At 35.5% G+C, this 26971-nt stretch overlaps 1 protein-coding gene across 11 annotated transcripts in view; it reads left to right on the forward strand.

The window, feature by feature from the left end:
* Positions 1 to 26971, forward strand: part of HACE1 (HECT domain and ankyrin repeat containing E3 ubiquitin protein ligase 1) — a 126228-nt gene that overhangs the window by 48373 nt on the left and 50884 nt on the right. For 10 of the 11 annotated variants that reach the window (XM_030929126.1, XM_010352515.2, XM_030929133.1 and 7 more), the window contains 7 exons: positions 2495 to 2577; positions 11823 to 11919; positions 12093 to 12194; positions 13152 to 13258; positions 19612 to 19762; positions 25821 to 26155; positions 26664 to 26732. In XM_030929126.1, the coding sequence (XP_030784986.1) occupies positions 2495 to 2577; positions 11823 to 11919; positions 12093 to 12194; positions 13152 to 13258; positions 19612 to 19762; positions 25821 to 26155; positions 26664 to 26732 (944 nt within the window). The remainder of the gene's footprint in view (positions 1 to 2494; positions 2578 to 11822; positions 11920 to 12092; positions 12195 to 13151; positions 13259 to 19611; positions 19763 to 25820; positions 26156 to 26663; positions 26733 to 26971) is intronic. The other variant, XM_030929135.1, reaches the window with a different exon arrangement.

The following is a 26971-nucleotide window of genomic DNA, read 5'->3' on the forward strand; positions in this document are numbered from 1 at the left end:
AATTTTTATTGTTTTCTTTGGTTCCATTTACTGTCTTTGTTATTCTGAGTTCCATTTTTTGGTTTGTTGTAAGTTGTAATTTTTGTTTTTCAGGTTAGAGGCCTGCTTCAGTTGTATTTTAAATATTGTCTGTTCATTCGTGTGTAACGGTGAGGCACTCAAATGTTGACTGGAAGCGTTGTGTACATGAGTTGAGTTTGTTGACTACTTGGTTTGACTGTATACCAACGTTTCTCAGTCTCAACACTATTGATATTTTGGATCTGATAATTCTGTGTTGTGGGGGCTATCATCTGCATTTTAGGATGTTTAGCTGCATCCCTGACCTCTACCCACTAGCTGCCAATAGCAGTTTCTCTTCCGTGGTCATAAAAATAAAAAAGTTGCCTCATGTTCCCAGAGGGAAATTTTAACCTTGGTTGGGGACGACTGCTATAGATGCATTGTTCCGAATTGGGCTGTTTCTTTATTTTTAATTTTTATTTCTTTTTAGACATAGGGTCTTGCTTTACAGATAGTGTCTTGCATGCAGTACCATGCTTGGCTAATTTAAAAATTTTGTTGTGGAAATGGGATCTCTCTAAATTGCCCAGGCTGGTCTTGAACTCCTAGCCTCAAATGATCTTTCCACCTTGGTTTTCCAGTCTTAGAATTACAGGCATGAGCCACCGTGTCTGGCTGAACTGAGCTGTTTCACTGGGGACTTTCTAATGCCAGTATCTGTAAGATTCTTTTCTGATGCCAGTATTGAGAGGAAGCTTTTAATTCCTTCTATCTGAGGTTTTTAAGCCTGCCTGCTGGAGTTCTGGGAGCCTAGTTGGAACATGGAGGCTGGAGGTTTTCACTTAATTTGTTGTTTTCACGATGGCTCCTCATCTTTGCTCCACCTGTGTTTCTTGTCTCCCATTCCAGAGGCTCTCTGTTCACTTTGTGCAGAGAATAAACTTCCCATCTTCTGAGACAGTTTAAAGAGGGATAGTAACTAACTGGGTGGGATGGGAAGAAAGGTCCTAAGGGAGAGTCTGTTTCTTTTATTGACTTTCAACTATTCCTCCTATTTTTAGCTCTACATAAGCATTACTATATTCCAAGGTACCTGGTACTTCCAATTTCCTCTATTCCTTTTTTTTTTTCTTCTTAATGTGTGTGTTCTGTAGTAAGAATTTAGTTGCTTATTGTTGGAATCTCCATTTGTGGGCAGTTAGACTTCAGCTTTCTTTGATCTGCTAAGTGAGTTACTGTTTCTCCATTTGCTTGCTATATTTTTCAAAACTTACTGACTTATCCAGTATGCTGTTGTTTTCTTTCTTGTTCTTCTTCCTTTGGGTGTTTAGTTTTATTATTTTACTGACATTGTGCTTTGTTTAAAAGCAGCAAAAAAGATGAACAGATATGTTCAATCCAGAAGTAATAAACGTCTAATTTCAAACTATTTTATTAAGGGGTCTTGCTCTGTTGTCCAGGCTGGAGTACAGTGGTGTAATATAGTTCATAGTAGCCTTGAGCTCCTGGGCTCAAACGATCCTCCCGCCTCAGCCTCCTGAGTAGCTAGGCCTACTACTATGATGTGCTACCATGACTAGCTCATTTTTTAATGTTTTTGTGAAAATGGGGTCTCACTATATAAGAGTAAACTGGTCTCAAACTACTGGCCTCAAGCCACCTATTGCCTCATGTTTTATGTTTTTACATTTTCTTCCTTTTTGCAGGAAAAACTCAAATTAGAATTTTAGGAATAAAACCATATAAGTTTTTTGTAAAAGGTTTTCAACTGGGCCCTATCCTGTCCTTAATCAACAGATATGTATTTTTAAGATTTTATATTAGCGTACTCTTTTAGTATGCGTCAAATGATTGGAGGAGTAGAACTTAGGGGACTAAGTATATATTAATGGCAGTCAGTGAAATTGAGCCTGTATATGCTACTGTTAATAGGAAAAGGGCTTCTTAGCTTTTAAAAATTTTGTATTTTAATAATTATTCTCTTGACTTTGGGAAAGTTTTACTCTGGTGCTTATTTTTTTAGAGGTGAAAAATTCTGGTGTTTAAAGCAATTTAAATTCAAATGTCTAAAGTAGTAGGGTCCAATTCACCAGCCACATGTGGCTATTTAGGTTCAAATGAGCTATAATTAAATATAATGAAAATTTTAGTTCCTTAGCTGTACTAGCCACATTTCAAGTACTTGGTAGCCATATGTGACTACTGACTGCTTTTGATACTTTTTTGATGCTGCTCTAAAGACTTCCAGATTAGCACAGTTTCTGTTACATTGAGAATTCCACATGTATTGTGTTGTGCCTGAGAAACTTAGAGCTTACAAAATGTTGAATTTGCTCAGCCTCAGCCGTAGGAATTGTCACATGGCCAGTCAGTTCCTATGTAAAGCTTCAAGCTGTGGGAAGAACTTTCCTTATATGGACTAAAATTGTGGTAATTGTATCTTTTGTTTCATTTCTCTGGCTTTACTTTTAATTATTTTTTTCCCCCTCAGACAGTGCAATGCTTGCTAGACAGTGGTGCTGATATTAACAGGCCAAATGTATCAGGAGCAACTCCATTGTACTTTGCTTGCAGGTATGATATTTTATATTTCCAGATGCTATATATACTCGTGTATGTGTATATATATATGTATATATGTATATAAAGAAATATATTTCCAGATGTGTGTATACTCTATTTCTAGATACACGTATTTCTGTGTATTTTCTAAAGCTTTCTTGTTTTCCCACAAATATTGTGCTCTTTTTAAGATTAAGTATAATCTCTCTTTTAAGATGAAGTGTTATGGTTCTATTACTTAACTGCATGAGGAAAAGTATTTTCTGTTATATTTAATTGCCATTGCTTTTATGTTATATGTGGGAGCTTTTGATTTGCTTGATTACTTCAATTTTAAACTAAGTACTTATTAACAAAAGACAAGTTGGTAACCTGGCAATTCACATAGTTTACTGTATTCTGTAACCAGGTCATTTCCAGTGGGATAAGCTGTTGGAATATATCTTGATCCAGAGCTATGTCTTTTCTTTCTCTGTATCTATAACCGAAAAAATATCTTGAGTCAGTCTTGTTAGATATTGTTATACATTAAGTTATTTTCATATTACTGTATTGGTTCATTTTCTTGATGTGTGCATTTCATTCACTTACTCATTCATGTATTCATCAAATGTTTAGTTAGCACTCACTGTGTCATGCATTGTTGTAGGTGTGTAAAACAGTAATAAATAAACTCTAGTCCCTAAGGAGCTAATAGTACAATTACACACATGCTGTCACACCCACACACATATATAAAAATATATACACACCTATCTATTATGTATTACGTAAATGTAGTTTGCAGTTAGCATCAGTTCACAGAACACTATAGTGATTCTTCTTTTTGATTTAAATTATATGAATTGTAATATTTATTTCGGCCTTTATATCCTGATATAGAGCTCTCCAGAAAGCTCCTCTCTTCTTCTTTTTTTCTGTTTTATATCATTTTATTGGAAGTTGGTTTTAGGTTGAAAGACCTGCATTTTTTCTTGTTTAGCTTCTTTTTTGGGGTCTCTCATGTTCCTTTGATGAGACCGATTCAGATCATCTGTTTAACAACCCTGTATTAGAATTCAGGGGCTTTTGGGTTTCTAGACTTGCAGATCTTTCTGATTCCAGCCACTTTCTTAACATTATATTTATGGTTTGGTTGCTTGGCTAGAAAACTAGTTCCTTCCATAGTGTCCTGAATTTATGAATAATACCATCATCTGATTCCCTGTAATCATATCCTATCTTGAAGGGTTATCTTTAGATCAGACCTTTTTTTGAAGCTCCAGATTTGAATGTCCATCTCCCTGATTAACATCATCACTTAGAAGTACCGCAGAATCTCAGATATTAACATGTCAAAATATAGCTTCAGATTTTCCTCCTCAAACCTTTCCTCCAGTTTTTCCTCATCTTAATCAATAGAAACCTTATCCTCTCAGTTGTTTAAATTAGAAATAATTAGGTTATTTTTTATTTCTCTCTCTTTGTGAACTTGGAATTTATTAGTAAGTTCTGTAAATTCTACCTTCAGAATATGTTTGGAATCTCAACTTCTAACTCAACCAAAACCACCTTAATGTTGTTACCTTTTGCTTAGAGTACTTCAGTAATCTCTACACTGGTCTCCCTGATTCCTATGTTGTTTCCCTCCAGTCTCTTCTTTCCTCAGCAAAGTGATTTTAAAAAAAAAAAAGAATCGACTCTTGTCACTTTGTGTTTAAGCCCTGTATGTAAAACTTTTCAGTGCCTCGTTGTTGCATTTCAAATATAATTCAAGTTCTACCTTGGCCTGTGAGACCTCCATGATTTCACTCCTGTTTAGCTCACTGTACTTGAACCACAGTGATTCTCTTTGCGTTCCTTAAATGCAATCAACTCTTTCAGCAGGCTTTTCTACATGGTGTTTGTTTCGCCTGAAATGTTCGTCCCTAGGCTTTTTACAGGGCTGACTGTTTCTTATTCATGTTACTGCTTAAGTTACTTTTTAGGAAGGCAGTTCCTGACCAGTCTAAGCAGGTCATTTACCATATTTTCGATCGCAGTATCACAGTCATTTCCTTCATAGCACTTCCTGTTTTGTAGTTGTTTATTTACTTGTTTGTAGTCTGTTTCCCCTACATGCCTAAAAACTCAATGAAAGCATGAATAGTGTTTATTTTGTTTACCACTTTATGTCCAAAGTATAGTACAGTGTTTTGCACTTAAATGTGTAGTAGATGTTTTTGAATGAATGCATCACTATGAAAAATCTCTTATAAAAAACAATCCCATTTATAATAGTTAAAATAGAGATATGTTAGTGTTGTGCAGAACTGGGATATCCCTATTGTTGGTCTGAGCTTAGGGATATGGCAGAAGGATTTTTAAGAAATACTTTCTCCTAGTGCTGTATTCCCATCCTTTAGTATTAATCTAGCAAATATTAGATCTTTTTGAACAAAGATGATTAAGCAAGTCTGTGATGAAATGTGAAACCAAAATATAAATTCATCATTGTAGAGGAATAGTAAATATGGAACTTGGTTCTTCTGCAGGCACACTTTTAATTTTACTTGTGATATCTTGATACAGGTATAAATTAAAAATATAAGTTATTCCCAATGTGTTATTTCTGATAAATGAAAGGGAAAGGATTATAGGAAATAGAACAAGTTAACCCCCAGGACAAATTATAGGGCTCTAAGATAAAGGTTAAACGGAATATATAGTTTTTATTCGTTGAGAAGTATTACTAGATATAATATATTCAAGGGTCAACTACTAAAAACTCTTTTCTTTGTATTTGAATTTTGCAATTAAATTTAGTATGGTATTAAGATACAGGGGAAAGAACCTAGTTTGTATAGGCAGGTTCAAATTCCAGCACCAGAGCTATACAACATTAATCAAAATTCTTGACTCCTGAAGCTTTGTTTGTTTGTGAAATGGAGGTGCTGATATCTGCCTGGTGAGATTATTGTGAAGATTAAATGTGATGGCTTCTGTAAAGCATGCTGCAGAGTATTCAATACTTAGTAGTTGATAGGTGCGCACTAAGCTCTGACATGCTTGTTTCACTCTTCAGTGAGCATAAAGTTGTCTTGTCCTCATTTAATTTAATTGCTCTACAGGGTTTTCTTTTGTTTCTTGTCTAATTCTGAGCACTGTTTTTTTTTTTTTTTGAGGCATAGCCTCACTGTTTCCCAGGCTGGAGTGCAGTGGCGTGATCTTGGCTCACTGCAATCTCCACCTCCTGGCTTCAAGCGATTCTCCCGCCTCTGCCTCTCAAGTAGCTGGGATTACAGGCATGCGCCACCACACCCAGCTAATTTTTGTGTTTTAGTAGAGATGGGGTTTTGCCATGTCGCCCGGACTGGTCTTGAACTCCCAACCTCAGGTGATCTGTCTGCCTCAGCCTCCCAAAGTGCTGGGATTACAGACGTGAGCCACCATGCCTGGTATTGAGCACTGTTTTATAATGTAGTGTTTCTGTGAGTCTTTCTCAGATGAATTTTGACCTAAAATTACGATAGAAAGGGTTTTCCAGCCACTTTTCTTCTATGGATACTCTGGACAGGATGTTGTGACTCGTAAACTATATAACTAATGAACTCATTCTTTCTGTCCTGTAAAATATAGGCACATATTGATTTTTTTCCCCCACCGTCTTTACACACCTTTGTTTTTAAGTCTTTTATATGACTGCTGCCAGTATTTCAAATCCTGAAATTATTAGATTGGTTTTATATTCAATCCTTATGTTCCCAATTCCCTCAACTGAGTTCTTCAAATAAAGGTTGGGATGTATAATGGTTTTCAGGTATTTTCTGTGTCCGTAGACAACTTTTATTCTATTAGGAAAAGCCAGGTTTAGTTGGAGATGTATAGATACAGTAAATTAGTAAGACGTTAATGGAGTTTTAGAGGTCTCTAATAGAGTCAGAAAGGGCTAAGATTTAGAACGTGGATTTGTAGCTACTGTATAGCAACTCCTTTCAGTTAGAGTATTCAAAATCAAAGTAGCCATATAAAAGAGTTCTTAGACTTGGCCAGGCACAGTGGCTCACACCTGTAATCCCAGCACTTTGGGAGGTTAAGGTGGGTGGATCACAAGGTCAAGAGATCGAGACCATCCTGGCCAACATGTTGAAACCCCATCTCTACAAAAAATACAAAAATTAGCTGGTCGTGGTGGCGCGTGCCCGTAGTCCTAGCTACTCGGGAGGCTGAAGCAGGAGAATCACTTGAACCCAGGAGGTGGAGGTTGCAGTGAGCCGAGATCGTACCACTGCACTCCAGCATGGGCAACAGAGTGAGACTCCGTCTCAAGAAAAAAAAAAAGAGTTCTTACACTTAAAATTGTAAACTTTCAGCATAGGACAGACCTTTAGAAAATATGATCTAAGCCATATCATATAAACAGAAAATACGATTTCATAAGCCATTCCCAATAATATTACAACTGTTTGGATTATTTACACTTTGGCCAAATTCTCAAATTTATAAGGATGAAAGGTCCAAAGTTAGGGGGCTGAAAGTGTTTGAGAAGTCAGTTCTAAGTGCTTTAGAAGCCACAAGTTTCTTATTAGTTAAATTTTTGTTGACTTCTTAGTTTTCATAAAATACCTTGGCAATTTCTTGAAGAGAGTATTATCTCAATCAATATTAAAAAATTGAGACTGTCTCAAAAACAACTTCATTTATAAAGAATGATTATTTGTTCAGTATTTTTTTTTTTTTAGTTATTTAAACTGAAAAATCTTTTATGCAACACTCTAAGCAGTCTGAAAGAGAATTGTTCTAATCGAATTACGGGTGAGGTACTTGAGTCCCTAACTGCATTGTGCAGATTTTGTATGTTATTAGCTATTGTTCGTTGTTTTTAAATCTATTTTAAAATTTATTCTTATTTTAAAGTATTATTTTTTAGAGACAGGGTCTTGTTCTGCCACCCAGGCTGGAGTACAGTGGCATGTTCATAACTCACTGCAACCTCCAATTCCTGGGGTCAAGCAATTCTCTCATCTCACCCTCCCAAGTAGCTGGGACTATAGATGTGCACCACCACACCCAACTAATTTTTAATTTTAATTTTTAATAAAGTCAAGGTATGTTGTCCAAGCGGGTCTTGAACTCCTGGCCTTAAGTGATTCTCGCCTCTAAGCCTCCCAAAGCGCTGGGATTACAGATGTGAGCCACAACACCTGGCCCTTAATCTGTTTTTGAAATGAAATGCCAACTGATCATAAATAAGATTTCTGTGTAGCTTCAGAAATTACTCCAGCTGTCTAAAAAATGTTATAGTAGTATTTCCTTTTCTTTATGCTGATTATCCTTTTTTGTTGTATATGGTACAGAGTTATTTTGAGGCTTTATTATTTACCTTGTGTATTGAACATTGTCCTGCTTATACATGGTGATCTTGTCTGTTCATCCTGTCTGATCCCCATTCCATTGTTCTCATAGCACATATCCTCCTGTGTCTGATACTGTAATTTTTTGAGTACTAAATTGTGTTTTATTTTATTTTATTATTATTATACTTTTAAGTTCCAGGGTACATGTGTGCAACGTGCAGGTTTGTTACATAGGTATACGTGTGCCATGTTGGTTTGTTGCACCCATCAACTCGTCATTTACATTAGGTATTTCTCCTAATGCTATCCCTCCCCCAGCCCTCCGACCTCCCGACAGGCCCCAGTGTGTGATGTTCCCCGCCCTGTGTCCAAGTGTTCTCATTGTTCAGTTCCCACCTATGAGTGAAAACATGCAGTGTTTGGTTTTCTGTCCTTGTGATAGTTTGCTGAGAATGACGGTTTCCAGCTTCATCCATGTCTCTGCAAAGGACATGAACTCCTCCTTTTTTTATGGCTCCTTAGTATTCTATGATGTATATGTGCCACATTTTCTTAATCCAGTCTGTCATTGATGGACATTTGGGTTGGTTGCAAGTCATTGCTATTGTGAATAGTGCTGCAATAAACATAAGTGTCCATGTGTCCTTATAGTAGCATGATTTATAATCCTTTGGGTATATACCCAGTAATGGGATCACTGGGTCAAATGGTATTTCTAGTTCTAGATCCTTGAGGAATCGCATGCAGCCTGGCAGGTTGATCTCAGACTGCTGTGTTAGCAGTGAGCAAGGCTCCATGGGCATGGGACCAGCCAAGCCAGGCACAGGACGGAATCCCCTGGTGTGTTGTTTGCTAAGACCTTGGGAAAAGTGCAATATTTTGGCAGGAGTGTCTCGTTTTTCCAGGTAGTCTGTCACGATTTCCCTAGGAAAGGGAAAGGGAAATCCCCCAACCCCTTGGGCTTCCCAGGTGAGGTGACGCCCTGTCCTGCTTTGGCTCACCCTCTGTGGGCTGCACCTGCTGTCCAACCAGTCCCAGTGAGATCAACCAGGTACCTCATTTGGAAATGCAGAAATCACCTATCTTCTGCGTCAATCACTCTGGGAGCTGTAGACCGGAGCTGTTCGTATTCGGCCATCTTGGAATGGGAGTCTTGAGACTAAATTGTTTACTTTTAAAGGTCACAAAACATAAAGGGCAATCTCTGTTTGTCTTGCTAGAGCAGCATGATATCGATGAAGGATTTTGGAGTCAGACTGATGCAGATTTAAATTCTGGTCTGCCATGTAACTGTTCATCTTGAGCAACTCCATTATATTCTTGAGCCATGGTTTTCTCATCTGAAAAATTGGGTGAATACTGTTAAAATAAAAATCTTAGAAAAAATAAGTTTTAAGTTTATTTAAATGAAAAACGATTCATGAATCAGGCAGCACTCAGAATCAGAAGCAGGTGAGAGAGCTCTTCCCAGCAGTTTGTAAGTAATGAGCTTTTATAGGCTGAATATGGAAGCAAAGTAGAGAAATCACGTGACTGGCTACCCTTATGTATGTATTTGCCTAATTTGGTCATGATGTGAAGAATTGGCTGTCTGATTTCTTGAAACCGCTCTTTGTTGCAAAATACTCCCAAGTTAAGCTGAAGTTTGTTACAGAGGAACTCAGAAGTATAGTGACAGTCTCAGGCTAATGGCCTCCTGTTTGCTTAATTTAATGAGGCTTATAACAGTGTCAGCACTAAGTCAGACTTTGGACAGAGGACTGAGCATAATGCTTGTTACCTAGTGTATCCTAAATAAATTGTGTTTCAGGTCTCTTGTTATTTTCTATAGTGCGGTGTTGTCTTTAATACTTATTTGTCAAATGAACGGTGTCTGAAGTTAAAGCCTATAGTACAATTCATTGAATGTATTTAGTACATGTTATAAGACAACTGCCATGCTTGGTGCTATGGAACAGGTCTACTGTCAAAAAGTTTACAGTTTAATTGGAAAAAATTGGACACATGGATGTTAAAGAACTGTAAAAGAGATATCATTAAAATTGAACTCAGCAGTTTTATAAGATGGATTCCTCAGAACCTTGGCTACTAGCAAAAGTATCACTATATCCCTAAATAAATTAAGCTCAAGTTAGTTGCTTTTCACTTGGCCTCTATTTTTAAGCATGTGAAAGAAAGGAACAGTGTAAATTAAACAATCACCATTAGCTATTGTTTATAACATCTTGACCAACACTTTGAGCTGAATGACAAGTGATGCTTGATGAAGACTTCTTGCTTGATGCTGGTAAAGCTGATTATTGTTCCTTTCAAAGGGATTGCTGATTTACTTTTTTGATTTTTCTAGAATAAATTAGATATCATTCTTAAGTTCTGGCTTATTGGTATTAAGGAAGATAATCAGTGTAATAACAAAGTATCAAGACAGTGATAGACCTATAATAACTGTTGCAGGGTTTTCTGGCACTAGATTCATAGTAGGATACTATTAAGTTTTTTTTAAAAAAACACTCTAATTCCATTTGGCTGTAGATTATTCTTCATACAGTGCCATTTTGTGAAAGAGAATTTTAAGTTTCTGAGAAATCTGTGTAGTGTTTTTCTTTGTGAAATCACATGCCTCTTTAGGTAATGTTATTGTGGAAAGAGTATTGGTCTAGAAGCCCAGGTGCCTGAGTTCTAGTTTCACCTGTGCTTTGATTACTTGCTTTTCTCATATACAGAGCACTTTTTGGATTCATGCTCTTCCGAACTGTACAACTTATTTGGACCTTTCTTTCTTTCTCTTTTCCTTTTCCTTTTCCCTTCCCTTCCCCTCCCTTCCCCTCCCTTCCCTTCCCCTCCCTTCCCCTCCCCTCCCCTCCCCTCCCCTCCCTTTTTTTTTCTTTCTTTTCTCTTTCTTTCTTTTTTTGACAGGGTTTCGCTCTTGTTACCCAGGCTGGAGTACAATTGGGCATTCTTGGCTCACTGCAACCTCCACCTCCTGGGTTCAAGTGATTCTCCTGCCTTAGCCTCCCAAGTAGCTGGGATTACAGGCGCCTGCCACCACGCCCAGCTGATTTTGAATTTTTAATAGAGACGGGGTTTCACCATGTTGGTCAGCCTGGTCTGGAACTCCTGACCCCAGGTGATCCACCTACCCTGGCCTCCCAAAGTGCTGGGATTACAGGCATGAGTCACCATGCCTGGCCCTGGGCATTTCTGAAGAATCAGCCGTTAACATTAATTTCCCTGGAGTGATAGTTACCAGTTCTATTTCTACAAGAGAGAGCAATCAGGGAATGAGGCATGTGGATAGAAGAGTTCATTCGAGGACAGATTGAATACCTATCTGCAGAAGCCAAACTGAGTGGGTTGGTAAAATGAAGGTCAAAAACTAGATAGTATTTTTGGCTAATAACCCCACTTCATGTTCCCTTTTTCCCCAGATTCTCTTCCATTGGTTTTACTTTACTCTTTCCTTTGTTTTAAATTTTTTTTTTCAACGTATTACAAGTGTGCCATAAAATGTACTCTTGTTTTGACTCTTGAGGTTCTTTTGGATTAAGAAGCGTAGAGACTTGGATGTGTGTGGTAGGAAGAAGGTGAGGCTAAAGTTGCAAATGGTCAAGTTAAGGTGGAGAGAGGGATTAGGAAGTGAATGTAAGAAAAAAATTAAGCAGAAGGCTGAGTAGTAGTTACTTATCCCCAAAATATTATGCCTATTTTAGGAAATGTGACACAAATTCAATTCTAAAATTTAATAGGTCACTTTCTGGTCTACATAGTGAAAGCATGGCTTAACTTTGAGAGAAGTTTTTCTGATTGTGAGCATGTGTTTCACATCCTCTTGTCTTAATTTTTAAAATTGTTAGTCTTCATTGACTCCTATTAACTATCCATAATTCATAGAGAAAGACTTTTAAAAAGATGTATTTTTAACTTGTTTCTGTTTCTACACAGTCATGGTCAGAGAGATACAGCACAGATTCTACTACTACGAGGAGCCAAATATCTGCCAGATAAAAATGGAGTAACTCCTCTGGATTTATGTGTACAGGTATGTTTTTAATTTATATTCTCAGCCCCTTATCTTTATAAGAGAAACTGGAGTGGTAAAAATTATTATTTTTTTCAATGAAAGGGTAGGTGCAAAGATTTTTATTGTGTGAAGAATATGAACTTTAAAAGGGACTGTTTTTAAACCTGAATAATTTTAAGTCTTGTTTTTAGGGTGGATATGGAGAGACTTGTGAAGTATTAATTCAATATCACCCAAGGCTTTTTCAGACTATTATTCAAATGACACAGAATGAAGACCTCCGAGAAAACATGGTAATGTATTTGTGCTAGTAGCTTGTAAATGAAGACACTTTATTTCTGCTTAGCATATATGACATTTTTACAAATGTGCTTAGCTTAGTAATTTTGCTTATTGTCACAAATATCTTAATAATTAGCTTATCTGCATTATAGGATAAGTATGAGTTAGATAATAATTAATATAGTTTTTGCTAATATTTGGCCATATAAATCTTCTGCCCTATGGGTCTTTGGTCTCTCCTTAAGATAACTAGAATAGGCTGGGTGTGGTATCACGCCTGTAATTCCAGCATTTTGGGAGGCTGAGGTGGGTGGATTGCTTGAGCCCAGGAGTTTGAGACTAGCTTGTGCAACAAAGACACAGTCTCTTAAAAAAAAAATTACAAAAATTAGCTAAATGTAGTGGCATGCGTCTGTAGTCCGAGCTGCTTGGGAGGCTGAGCTGGGAGGAGGGATTAAGCCCAGGAGGTTGAGCCTGCAGTGAGCCGAGATCGTGTCTCTGCCCACTACACTCTAGCCTGGGCGATACAGTGATGCTCTGTCTTTAAAAAAAAAAAAAAAAAAAATGTTCCCATGGCAAGAGGAAAAGACTCTGTGGAGGAATATCATTATGATTGGTAACCACTAGTTTACTCAGCTATGTGTTTGTGATAGTTTAAGTCTTAGAAAAATTGCTCTAAATTTCTCTTTTATTTTAGAGGTTTAGAATTAAATTTCCGAAACTATACTTGGTGTTTTTAAAATTCTATCTATATTTACTATTGTTTTGTAACTGGGTGATTTTCAACAAATATTTTATTGTGTATCATCCTATCTCTATATTAGCTTTTAAACTTAGGCAAGGCAGAATAACTAAAGGACTTGATTTAGACTAATTGGCTTTAAGATAATTAATAAGTACTTAATTGTTTAATAAGATTTAATGGATTACCATGTAATCACATTGTTTTTATTCATAAAAAAATTTAGTTACGGCAAGTTCTGGAGCATTTGTCTCAGCAAAGTGAAAGTCAGTACCTAAAGATTCTAACAAGCCTTGCTGAAGTTGCTACAACAAATGGTCATAAACTGCTTAGGTAAGTGTTTCACAATAAGAGGAAATCAATAGGTAGCAGTGTCTGTTGGCTTCACCTCCTAAGTAGTTTATTCTGTGGGACGCCTTTTGTCAGTGATAACGATGTTATAAAAATTTGCTGACTTCTGGTTTGTTTTGTTTGAAAGGACCAGGGTAATCAACTATTGCTAAAGAGATTTTAGTCTCTCTGAAGAGACTAAAAATAGAGCATACTTCAGTGAATTTGGGCATATGTGTCTAGAATTTTGTGAAATGGTTACTACCTAGACATGTAAGTAAATGTACATGAAGAAGAATCGAGAAAGTTCAGGAATCTTGACCACTAATTAATAAAATAAAAGTAGGTACAAGCTACTGTTTAACCTTTCAGTGTACTCTCATGACCCCCTCATAAAGCTTTTTTCTCTGAACTGTCCCCCTCAGTTAAGTTCTTTATTATTTCTAAAAGATCCTGTGGTTTTAATGGCTCATCACTAAGTTCATGGAGTTAATGCCTTATATTACTTAAATTTATATAGGAAGTGTTTTTCTGTAGCTACACTTCTTTCTATGTGGCTGGCTACCCCAATTAGGAATAAGCAGCCACTGAGAAATGATTATTCTCTTATTATTTCTTAGCCTGCAGATTTGACCCCTTTCTAATTTGGATGCTTTCCCCTTCATATTATTCATTTTACTAATTACTTCCACTCTTAGTAGATTGACAGATCATGATCTTCTCCCATCTCTGTAGTTGTAACTGAAATTTTTTCCACCCAACACCATGCTACTTCTTTAAATCAGCTGTATTATTAAATTTATTATTCTAGCCATTTGTTTCAGTCTTCTTTGGGACTTTTCATGTATTTCAGATCAGAATCACGTTCTGTACTGTTTACTTAAAAGACCCTTTGCTAGGTTCCTTATACTTCGTGATTCCAAGATCACCTTCTTATGTTCTTTTAACCATTTAGTCTTTTTTCAGCAATTCTACTCAATATACCATTTGTTCGTTTTAAAAATTATTCTATTTCTACCATTGATACTGCTTAGAGACTGTGTCTATAACAGTCATTGAATTCTAGCTTTCCGTAATGCTCTTACTTAGTTATTCCCAGTAATCCATGTATTTCATGGAACCCTTGTAAGATTCAGATATACTAACTAAAAGCATGGGCTTGGAGTTAGCCAGACTCAGACTTACATCCAGACATCATCATTTACTATGTTACCTTAGCAACTAACTTTTCCCTTCAACATCCACCCATCCATCGAATATATATATACATACATATATGTGTGTATATATGTATATATACACACATACACATACATATATAATTATTATTTTTTTATACAGAGTCTCACTCTGTTGCCCAGGCTGAAGCACAGTGGCACAATCTTGGCTCACTGCAACCTCCACCTCCCAGATTCAAGCAATTCTCCTGCCCCAGCCTCCCAAGTAGCTGGGATTACAGGCACGCACCACCACGCCCGGCTAATTTTTTGTATTTTTAATAGAGATGGGGTTTCACCATGTTGCCCAGGCTGGTCTTGAACTCCTGAGCTCAGGCAATCTGCTCGCCTCAGCCTCCCAAAGTGCTGGGATTACTGGCGTGAGCCAATGTGCCCAGGCAAATACGTATTTTTGAGAGCCTACCATCCATTAGGCCATCTGTGAGGTGATCATGAATAAAACAGACAAGATCTCTATGTTGAAATTACAGTCTAGTCAGGATTTTATTGGATTTTATTCCATTTTGTTGGAAACTGGTAATAAATATCTTAATGAGTTGTGAGAGTGAAATAAGATAATTCTGTAAAATGCAAAGCAGGGGGTCCTGTATATAGTAGAGGTGATGATAGTTATTATTTTAAGTACCCCTATAATACCATTCGACCTGTTTTCCTACCTTAGAAAACTTGTTTTTTCTACTTAAATATTTGTCATATTGTATATACTTCCACAGTAATTAGTAAGCATTTATGTTTTTATGTGTCTATGTTTTTAAGTTTACCTTCATCACTTATTAAGCAGGTACTAAGCTAAGGAACATTCAAATATATTATTTCACTTAAACTTTACAGTAACTTTGTAATTTAGATGTTATCTCCACTTTACATGTAAAAAAATTGAAGTTAAATGATTTGCCAAGCTAATAAATAAACCTGGATATATATCCTCAGTAATAAGTAGCAGATTCTAGGTTCTAATCTAGCTTCTAAAAATGACAGGGGTGGTTAGTGGGACAGGAGAAACAGGGTAGGAAAAAGGAATCCATAGCCAAAACAATAGTTTTTAAAAAATTGCTCTGCTACACTGTGCTGTCTCACCACTTACAGTGCTACCTTCCAAATGCTTTATAGAATCTTATTTTTATGGCCATTTTTGGCCTGTAAATATCTCATTGTTGGGATTCGTAGTGAGTATTGGTTATTAGTTAGAATTTATTGTACTGTTAAAAGGTAATTCTTAAGATGATTTCAAATACAAATTGCTTCCCCTGCTGATTTATGTTTAATGGTATTTTTGTAGAGTATCTCATTTGTGTTCATTTATTTGTGAATCATTTTATGTTTCGTAACCCATTATGTGAAGTAATGTTGACCCTTGTTTTAATAGAAATTTTCTTTAAGAAAATAACTGATTCAAATATATGTTAATTATTGACAACTCAGGTGTTATCCAGCGCACTTTTGGAAAAATTGGTAGCCTGTTATCTAACTGATTTCAGGAATATTTGCTACAGATAATAAACATTTACTGAGGCGTTTGCACATAATATTATGTTTATATTGAAATGAAATTTTATTTTTCTGTATATTTATGATTGAAAGTAAAGGTAGTTAACGATGTGGAAATGAACAGAGAAATCACAACTATATGCTAAGTAAGACACTGAATAAGAATATACCCATATAAACCAAAGGCAAGAATTTTACAATGATAGGGGTTTGAATTAGGAAATTAATTTCTTCTTTTTTTTTTTTTTTTTTTTTTGAGATGAAGTCTCGCTGTGTTGTCCAGGCTGGAGTGCAGTGACGTGATCCTGGCTCACTGCGAGCCCCGCCTCCCGGTTTCATGTCATCCTCCTGCCTCAGCCTCCCAAGTAGCTGGGACTACATGCGCCTGCCACCACGCCTGGCTAATTTTTTGTGTTTTTATTAGAGACGGAGTTTCACCGTGTTAGCCAGGATGGTCTCTATCTCATGATCTTGTGATCCGTCTGCCGTGGCCTCCCAAAGTGCTGGGATTATAGGGATGAGCCACCGCCTCTGGCCAGAAATTAATTTTTAAACTTTAAAATTGAGGCATGGCAGCTTTGAAACAAATGACCATTTTATGATCAACTGGAGAAGGGTATATGAAGTTTAGGGATACTTCACTGGTGGGAAAGTAAGAAAATGATATTTTTTGTACCAGTGATTCATCTTAGAAGAAGTTTCAATTGAGTAAAGTAATACAAAATTGTTAGACTGTATTTAGAATTAATAATAACCAGATTCCATGGTTTAAGAAAATATATTTTACCTTAAAGTAAGATAACTCATGATGTATTCCCTAAGATATTTAAAACAAGTATTTGTGTATGTGGTACTTTTGCAGAAGAAAATTAAATTTGGCTGGGTGCGGTGGCTCACACCTGTAATCCTAGCTCTTCGGGAGGCTGAGGCGGGTGGATCACGAGGTTAGGAGCTCGAGACCATCCTGGGTAACACGGTGAAACCCCGTCTCTACTAAAAATACAAAAAATTAGCCGGGCGTGGTGGTGGGCGCCTGTAGTGCCAGCTACTCGGGAGGCTGAGGCAGGAGAATGGTGTGAACCCAGGAGGCGGAGCTTGCAGTGAGCCAAGATTGAGCCACTGCACTCCAGCCTGGGTGGCAGAGTGAGACTCCGTCTCAAAAAAAAAAAAAAAAAAAAAAAAAAGAAAATCGAATTCACACCTCTCTTACAGAATTTGAGAGTCATTGTAGTTAACTTTTCTTAGAGCTGGAACACAGTAAAAGAAGATGGTTACAACCAAACTACATTTCTATTTTGTTAGTGTTAACAGTCTTATGATATACAGTTAGAATCACTATTTCATAAAGACAAATATGTAAAAATCAGTGCAAGCTAAATTAATCACTCTATACACATTTGATTCAAAATTATTGAAGCAAAAAAGGCTGTGCTAATGTACTGTGCAATAGCTATTGATGTTTTATGAACACTGGTAACTGAAAGTTAATTTTTATTGACTTTTAAAACAATTTAATGAGTCTTACAATGAGAAAAAAACATGACTAATGAAGTGAAAATGTCAAGAAATTTTGGTTCATGTAACCATGGTTGAAAATGCCCTCTAATTTGGTACTTATCAAACAAATACTTGAAAGTAGACATTTGTCATTACCATCTTACTAATACTATTTAAAAAAAAATATTGAAGAATACCTACAGATATCATAAACGAAGATTTCAATGAACTGGGTAAAATATATATATGGGAAGACAGAGTAAGTTTTTGATAATTATACAAATGTGGCTTACTGCCATGGTTACTACTTGAGACCATCACTATGACAGTTACTACTGTTACTACTTGAGACCGTCATTATGAGACTGAACAAAGTAGGATGAACACAGAAATCAAAACTTAAGACAAAAGAAACTGTATATATATAATATATATATAATATATATATAATATAATATATATATATATTATATATTATATATATAATATATATATATATAATATATATTTTTTAATTTTTTTATTTTTTGAGAGGGGTCTCACTCTGTTGCCCAGGCTGGAGTGTAGTAGTGCGATCTTGGCTCACTGCAAGCTCCGCCTCCTGGGTTCTCGCTATTCTCCTGCCTCAGCCTCCCGAGTAGCTGGGGCTACAGGCACCCACCACCAAGCCCAGCTAATTTTTTGTATTTTTAGTAGAGATGGGGTTTCACCATGCTAGCCAGGATGGTCTCAATCTCCTGGCCTCATGATCCGCCCGCCTTGGTCTCCCAAAGTGCTGGGATTACAGGCGTGAGCCACCGCGCCCAGCCAAAAGAAACTATTTTAAAGGAAGGGGCCAGGGAAAGAAGAAGAGAGCTCCCTGCTTCTAGTGAGCAAAGGCAGCAACAACCTTGAGCTTCTACAGCCCTTGGTATTTACTGGGTAGAAAGAGCAGGGAGGAGGAGCTAATAATTGTCAGCTGCTTGATTCACAGGTTCATATTATTGCTTAACAGGCTTCAGATGTACCTAATCACAAGAAGGTCGTGACTGCCCTCAGCATTCCTTCTGGGTGGCAGACGCAGTTTGTCTGTTTGCCAACATCCTGCATTTATGAGAAGAGTTTGCTGTTTACTCATATAGCCTCCAGTGGTATACTGAGTTGATCACAACCCTCACTCTTTCGGCCTCCAACATACAAAGATAAATCCTGCCGTTCTGCCCAGAAGTTCATGCAACTCTTTACTTTGCTCCAACATTTGTGATACAAAATAACTGATGTTAGAGATTTCAAAATAAAACCACCATCAACCAACAAAAATATTTTGTTTAAAGATATATTATTAGATTCAGTACCAATTTAGCCTACCTCCTACAGTTTTTCTGTGGAAAGGTAATGATTGGTATTCATAATGTTGAGCAATCACAATACTGTGGGATTCTGAAGGGCTTTCTGGTTAGTAGAAGTGAGTTTATGTTAATTTAATATGATTTAGTGTTAACTGAATTTTAGTCATTTTTCATGGTAGGCGAATATTTCCTATATTTATGTAGGGTCATAAGGCAGCCTATTATATAGAGAACAAACCTAATGCAAATAGCAACTTTAAAATTATTCAATTTATGAATGTTCTATATGTGAATAATTGGTTACTATTCTGGGGTGGGAAGGGGATATGGGATTACGGATATAGTGGCAGAGAGTTCAGTTTAGCTTCTTCATTAAAACAGTTGTGGGTTGGCCTAAGAATATGATGATTTATACCTTTGCTTCTCTGTGAAAATACAGTCAGACTTCTAAAGTATAAATTTAATTTACAAATATACTTTTGAAAGTAAAAAGTTTAGGGGTTGCCTTGACGTTGTTGCCACAAGAAACCAACTATTGTAAAGGAGTGATTTTCTTCATATTTTATGCTTTGATCGTTGCTTATATTCTGGGTGCTTAAGAAATAGTAATTTATTTATATGCAATTTAAATAATGTAACTTCCTGTTAAATCATTCTGCCTCCTATCATGATAGGAAAGGAATTTTATTCCAGTTATTATAATATGAAACAGATGGTCAGTGGGATGAAAGTGTTTTAAAATAAGTATTTTAAGATGTAATTTGTCTTACTCCATCTAATCTCATATTTTAATTTTTATTTTCAGCCTATCTAGCAATTATGATGCTCAAATGAAGAGCCTTTTAAGGATTGTGAGAATGTTTTGTCACGTCTTTCGAATTGGTCCATCCTCCCCCAGTAATGGAATTGATATGGGCTACAATGGGAATAAAACTCCAAGAAGCCAGGTGTTCAAGGTCAGAAAAGTATATGGCATTGTTAGGAAGATAGACGTAGAAGAGATGAATTTGACAAAGCATGCATTCGTTAATCAGAAACCTCACGAACAGGTTGTAAGTTTGGTTTATACCCATATCACTTCTAAAATTAGGCACACCTTTCTCCTCTCAGCTTAGTCTAATCAACAGCAAGTTGGTGAGCTTTCTGTATTTTTCTTACAAATACAATGTTTTATTCCATTGATGTTTTATTCTAAGGGTAGAAATAGTGTTTAAAATTAATTTTATTAAATTATAGGTTTTTAATGTAATATGCAGCCAGCATGCTTTTGAAAGAAATTTATTTCTTATTAGTAAGGAAATAAAATGCACAGTTTTTATTTAGATTTTAATATGATATGTGTGTTAGGTGTATCTGTATATGTTTTTATAGTAAGGTTCTTTCATTTACTGGATTTGCTAACAGTTAATTCCTGAGATAACTGCAAGGAAGAGTTGTTGAGATAATTTTCTTAAAATATTTTGTATTGCTTCAGCTGCCTTTCTAAGCACATATGGGTGAAGTCCTTGGAAGATTCGTGTAAAACCCAAGGGAGTGTTGCTACTCATGTTAAATTATAATTTTATGAAGTAAACAAAATAAATATGACTATAATTGCTCTTGTTAATTGTTTTTGGGTGACATTTTAAAATAACAGATTTTAGAAAAATGTGTAATTTAATAACTTCGTGTTTTTTATTTATTCATGTATTTATTTTTTGAAATGGAGCCTCACTCTGTTGCCTAGGCTGGAGTGCAGTGGCACAATCATGGTTGACTGCAGCCTCGACCTCCCTGGGCTCAGGTGATGCTCCCACCTCAACCTGCCCAGTAACTGGGACTAGAGGTGCATGCCACCATACCTGGCTAATTTTTGTATTTTTTAGTAGAGATGGGGTTTTGCCATGTTGCCCAGGCTGGTGTCGAACTCCTGGGCTCAAGCTTTCTGTCTGCCTCTGCCTCCCAAAGTGTTGGGATTACAGGCATGGGCCACTGCACCCAGCCAACTTATGTTTCTTTAAACAATCATTTGAGTATAAAATATAGGTTATTTATCAAAATAGTGATATAAATGTTTTTATGTGCCACTTCCTTGAAAACTAGTTAGGATTGACAGCTTTGCTCTTTGTAAAATTCAAATCTAAATTAGTGTGCTATACTAAATGATTCTTTTCTTACATGGAAAATTTTAGCAGAAAGGTAAAAATAAAGTTTGCAAGAACTTTGACACTAGTAGATTAATACTTAGAATAGATATGGTAGTCTTTTAGAAAGGTTATGTGTAAATGTCCATCTGTTTTACTCTCTTTAAAAAAAGTCAGTCTAGGAAGGAAAGTTTTCAGCTATGTATGTATGTATGTACGTTGAGTGTGTATTTTTGTTTTCTTTTTTTTTTTCCTTATTGTGCCACCTCCTGGAAGAATGAAGTTATGCATTCTTGTAATTCATGTGGCTTTTCATGTACCACTTCCTTGAACTCTAGTTAGGAGTGACGACTTACTGTCTTTGTAAAATTTTGATTTACATTATTGACCTACTCTTTTTGTCAGGGCTGTTTTGAGCAAGCTTTACTGCTTCAAACATTCATATCACACAAAGTTGTTTTTAATGTGTTCTGACTTGGCTCACTTTGTTAGTGACGGAATCTACCCTTGATTTGACTTTGACTCATACTTTCTACTCACCTGTAATGATGAATATAAAATCAAATCAGGTATGGCTGTGGTCAGTATTATTCAAATTGAGTTAGATTTATTTAATTTTGTCTGATTTCTTTGGTTAAAGTTTCAATCTGCTACCTATTAGCTAGTATCAGAAAATATGTGTTAAGTAGCCTCTCTATAGGTGATTTAAAAGATTTAAATATTGATTTAAATGTTAGTTTTCTACCTAATCAGTCAATACAGACATAGTAGAGTAGCAAAGGATATCTGTTTTTCCTTTTCAGCTTATGTTTAAAAAATAGAACCCAGACTTTATGTTTTGTCATATATCTGTGCTGTATATAATATATAAATACTTTCTTATTTCAAGAATTTTGTTAGTATCTTTGTTTCTTTTTTTAAGGTATACTTTCTACAGCATTGACAACTACTGTTTCTTCTCATCACTTATTTTCTCTTAAATTTTCATCTTTCGTTTTGGTAAAACAATTGCAAAACTCAGCTAGTTTTTAAACACATTAATAAGTACTAACTGTTAAATAATTTATTAGTCTCTTTTCATCCAGTTTTATGAATGAAACATGGAATCTTTGGGGATTGACAAAATGATCTGCCTTCCATTTACAAGGATAAAAATAGAAACTGTACATTGTCATCCATGTGAATCAGGTCTCCTGTTCATTGTGGGGTGATTTCAAATTGTAAAAATCTTTGCTAGTTACTGAGTTGCTGTGATGTTAGACTGGAAATACCATTTTAATTCTTACCACATTTTGTCTGAGGTAGCAATTGATCCCTAATTTCCATTTTATTAACAAGGTACTCTAATGCTACTTTATTGTTCAAATTAACTAATGGGTTTTCCATTAAGAATGAGTGGGTTTATAGGCCATGTGTTTTTAGTCGGTGAAATTGTTTAACATCCTGTTATTAGTTTTCTGATTTATTTTAGAAGTTCTTTAAGTTAGTCTTAACACATAGGCATTCTTTCAGCATTAAGAGATGTTTACCTAGTGCCTTGGGAACTTTGGAGCATTTGAAGGATAAGGTCATTTTTATTTTTGAAGCACAGTGAACATGGGGAAGACAATTTAGGCTTCCTGAGTCTTGCTGTGTTCTTTTTTTTATGAATAGTAAGCTGTGACTATTAATGGTTTCATAGACTTGCAATTTGGAAAATTTGGTAACCGAGAAAGATGGTGAAACTTTTAACTTTAAGATCTTATCTTGTGGGTTGTGCCATTTGACATTATCAGGTTAAGAATAGTCAGACTAACAGGATATCAAGGTACTATGAATGAACATTAAATTAATAATACTTTTCTGCCAAATTTATTCCTCATTTCAGCACTTCTTGAAATTTTAAAAAATCGTTCAGTAAGCTCGAGATTGTATATTTTGAAATATGACTTAACATGCTTATAAATCATGTATGATTGTCATATCATTGTTACTATATGTAGAATATAATTCTTTGGTAAGGATCACTCAATAATAATGAATGAAGCAGTATTTTCACAATACCAAGAAACCTGCTAATATTTTCAGTAGTAATTGACTCATTGTTCAGTAACAATTGGTATGTATGGTGTATCTTATTTAATGTATTTTATTATTTATGAATATAGAAAGCATCATAGATACAGTATGCAGTGGTTTATTTTTAATTTTAAAATTTATTTGAATCCTTTTTATTGGTGGCTGCTACCATAGTTAGAAATTAAAGTTATTTTCATAGTATTCTTTTTGTGATTGAAGAATGAATTTTCTGAATAAATCTTCAAAGAGAAACTTCCTAGGTAAACTCACCTCAAGGTTGGGATTTAGTTTTAGTATATGTATGATTGAAGAAATAATAGGTAAGAAAAGAGAGAAAAGTAAAGAAAGGTCCAGTGTGGCTTACTACTTATTTTTTTTTCTCATTCTTCTAATTATTTGCTGTGTTCCTTTATTTAAAACTCTGGCTTTTCAGTATCTTTATTGTCATTTTTACACATATCCATTTTTTTCTTTGGTGTTATTTCTGCACCACTGAAAATTTGCCTTTCATTTTTTACACATTGTCAGTATTTGAAAATAGGGTTGCTGTTGGTTTAGACTCAGTGCTTATCTGCGTGATCAGCCTGTGTCATTTCTTGCCTTAGGCCTTACCTCCTTTCAGTGTGTTGACTTTCTAGGTTTTATCTTTTCTCATTTAGAGGCCAATTATTCTTTTTTCTTTCTGTTTCTAGCAGTTTTATATCACCACCTGTTCTTTCCATTTCAGAAGTTCATTTTCTGATATAAAGCTAAATAGCTGTGCTGACATAAGTTCTTTTTATCTTCTACAGCAGGTTCAATGTTTTGCTCATAAAGAGAAACTATAGTTTCAACTTGGGTCATGATTAGAATTTTCAGTGAAGGTATCTGTCAGTATTTATGGCAGCTGGGTGCTTCTTGCCCTTCTTTAAGCAGTTCAGGGACCCCAAATCTGTCAACAGTTGTGAGTATGGAAGAGCCCTCATTATGGGTGAGAGGGGTGCTTACTTTAACTTCAAAGGAGGGTATAATTTCTCTTAAAAAAGGAAACATTGTACTTACCCGCCTACCTAGTGCATAGTACAGGTTGAGTGAGTGAACTAGGTTTTTGTTGATTGTAGTAGTGGTGGTTTTGTTTGTTTTGTTGTGTTTTTCTGCTTTTTGGTTGAACGTGTAAATGAAGGCCTAAGGTGATTGAATTATTTTCAAATTCAGTAAGTAAAATATTTTCAAAAAGAGGATGTTACAGAAATCTGAAGAAAGGCTGAAAATGGCAGTGAAGGTATTTGTTAGATAATAATTGGGAAGAATTTCCTGGCAGAATAGATTATTCAAACATTTTCTAAGGTTCCAAATATGTTTGTATAATCTCCTTTCATAGCAATCTTTAAAAGAAAGATTATTTCTTTCCTTGAAATATTTTAAAGGTGAGTCTTCCTGTAGCACATGGTCTAGTTTGTAGCATTCTGTAATCATGTCAGATTCAAAAGTGAGATTAACTTGTATATTTATTTGCAGAAAGATAGCTCGTCATTCTCAATAAGAATATTTAAAATAGTGTAGGATGAAGGGATTGTTTAACCACTGTACCACTTGTAAACTATTAATCTTTATTTGGGATTAAAAATATCCTAGCAGGTTTTTTTTTTTTTTTTTTTTTTTTTTTTTGGAGACAGTATCTCACTCTTTCACCCAGGCTGGAGTACAGTGACACGATCACAGCTCACTGTAGCCTTGACTTCCGAGACTCAAGCAATCCTCCCATTTCAACCTCCCGAGTAACTGTGACTACCAGTTTGTGCCCTTGTACCCAGCTAGAATAATAATAGGAAATGGTTTATTCTCTCCTTATCTTTTTTTTTCTTTAATAGAAAGCTGTTAATCTTTACTTGGAATTAATAATTTGCTACTCAGTGTTTTTTTTTTTTTTTTTGAAATGGGGGTCTCACCCTGTCACCCAGACTGGAGTGCAGTGGTGTGATCTCAGCTCACTGCATCCTCTGCCTCCTCCTTTTCAAGTGATCCTCCTGCCTCAGCCTCACGGGTAGCTGAAATTATAGGTGTGTGCCACCATGCCTGGCTAATTTTTTGTATTTTTAGTAGAGATGGGATTTCACTATGTTGGCCAGGCTGGTCTCAAACTCCTGACCTCAAGTGATCTGCCCACCTCAGCCTCCCAAAGTGCTGGGATTACAGGTGTGAGCCATCATCCCCGGTCTGCTAGTCAATATTTTAATAAAAGTTTGGTAATTGTATTTCTTGTTTTAAAAAACACTAATTATTAGAAATGGATTGTGTCTGTAAATATACATATATACATAAATGTGTCACATTTTATAATTTCTTGTCAATAATTATCAAAATTCCAGGAATTATATGTAACGAAAGGAGCACAGTAAAAAAGCTGTTCATTAGGTTCTTTAGGGATTCTCATTTTTTAATTGAAAAAAGACATTTGTTTAATTGAAAGTTGTTGACATGGATCATATTAATACAGAAAATCTTAAGACTGATTATAAATAATAATGTGTGCTTTTAAAACTAAACATTTGAAAATTAAAAGAAGAAAGATTGCTTGTGAATTTTTTGTTAGTTTTTCCTTTTTATTCCAAGGAATGCATACATACAAATTAAATTATTACCATAAATGAAGAAATTGTCATTTATATAGCATTTGTATAATTTTGTTACTTACCTTTAGGCATTACCATCACATTAACTTGGGAAGATAGAAATATCTAGAGTAAATTTTCTCTTTTATAATACTTGTCTAGGTATGTGGGGTTTTTTTTTTTTTTTTTTTGATCCTATAATTAAGAATGATGTTTAAAAAACACTTTTGTTTTTCTCTCAGCCTCTGGAATTGCTTTGGCACTCATTAGATGAATGGCTAGTTTTAATAGCCACAGAATTGATGAAAAACAAAAGAGACTCAACAGAGATCACTTCTATTTTACTGAAACAAAAAGGCCAGGATCAAGATGCTGCTTCCATTCCTCCATTTGAACCTCCAGGACCTGGGAGCTATGAAAATCTGTCCAGTGGCACAAGGGAATCTAAACCAGATGCTCTTGCAGGGAGACAGGAAGCCAGTGCAGATTGTCAGGATGTTATTTCTATGACAGCCAACCGGCTAAGTGCTGTCATTCAAGCTTTTTACATGTGCTGTTCTTGTCAGATGCCTCCAGGGTAAGAAAGTTTTGGCTTATTATTTTTTTTTCTCTGATAGGTGATGAAAAGCAGTGATATTTTTGTAATTTCAAAAACAACAAATAATAATTTGTTGATTTAAAGTTTTCTTTTTGTTTTAAGATACTCATACTAATCTAGATCTAGTAGGGAATATTTAAATTTTAAACAACCAATATATATTATTACTTTGTAGAATGGTGAATGTCACCTTGTATAGGATCTCTTAATTATGTATTTGAAATGTATAGAGCAGAAATGCACCAAATTTCAAGATTTTTAAAAAGTCACTTGTTGATATTGTCTGCTGATGAGAAGTTAGAATCATTTTACAAATTGGCTAGGCATACTTCAATTTCCTAAACTTACAAAGAAGATCCAACACCAAATTTTTTTTTTTTTTTTTTTGGTTTAGAAGCCAGTCCAGTTCAATATATATTTATCAAGAGTGCTATATTTTATCACAAACTTTTGCCTATGTATTCTGATCGATATTTACCCCCCACAGAATGACTTCACCTCGTTTCATTGAATTTGTCTGCAAACATGATGAAGTTTTAAAATGCTTTGTTAATAGGTAAGCTTTCTGGGGTTTCTGGACTACCCTGGAGCCTTTCCTCTCTTTACTTACAGTTTCATCTAAACAGAAAAAATACTATTCCTCTTACCATTCAAAATATGCTCAATAACAAATGAAAGTTTAATAGATGTGGATTATTATATTTTTCTTCTGTTTCAGTATCAGTGTATCTGAATTTGCATTTCACTTAATTCTACTCATTCTTCCTGTCCATTTAAACAAAATATTTTTTTTTT

The sequence above is a fragment of the Rhinopithecus roxellana genome, chromosome 4, assembly GCF_007565055.1.
Source record: "Rhinopithecus roxellana isolate Shanxi Qingling chromosome 4, ASM756505v1, whole genome shotgun sequence".
NCBI classification, from domain to species: Eukaryota; Metazoa; Chordata; class Mammalia; order Primates; family Cercopithecidae; genus Rhinopithecus; species Rhinopithecus roxellana.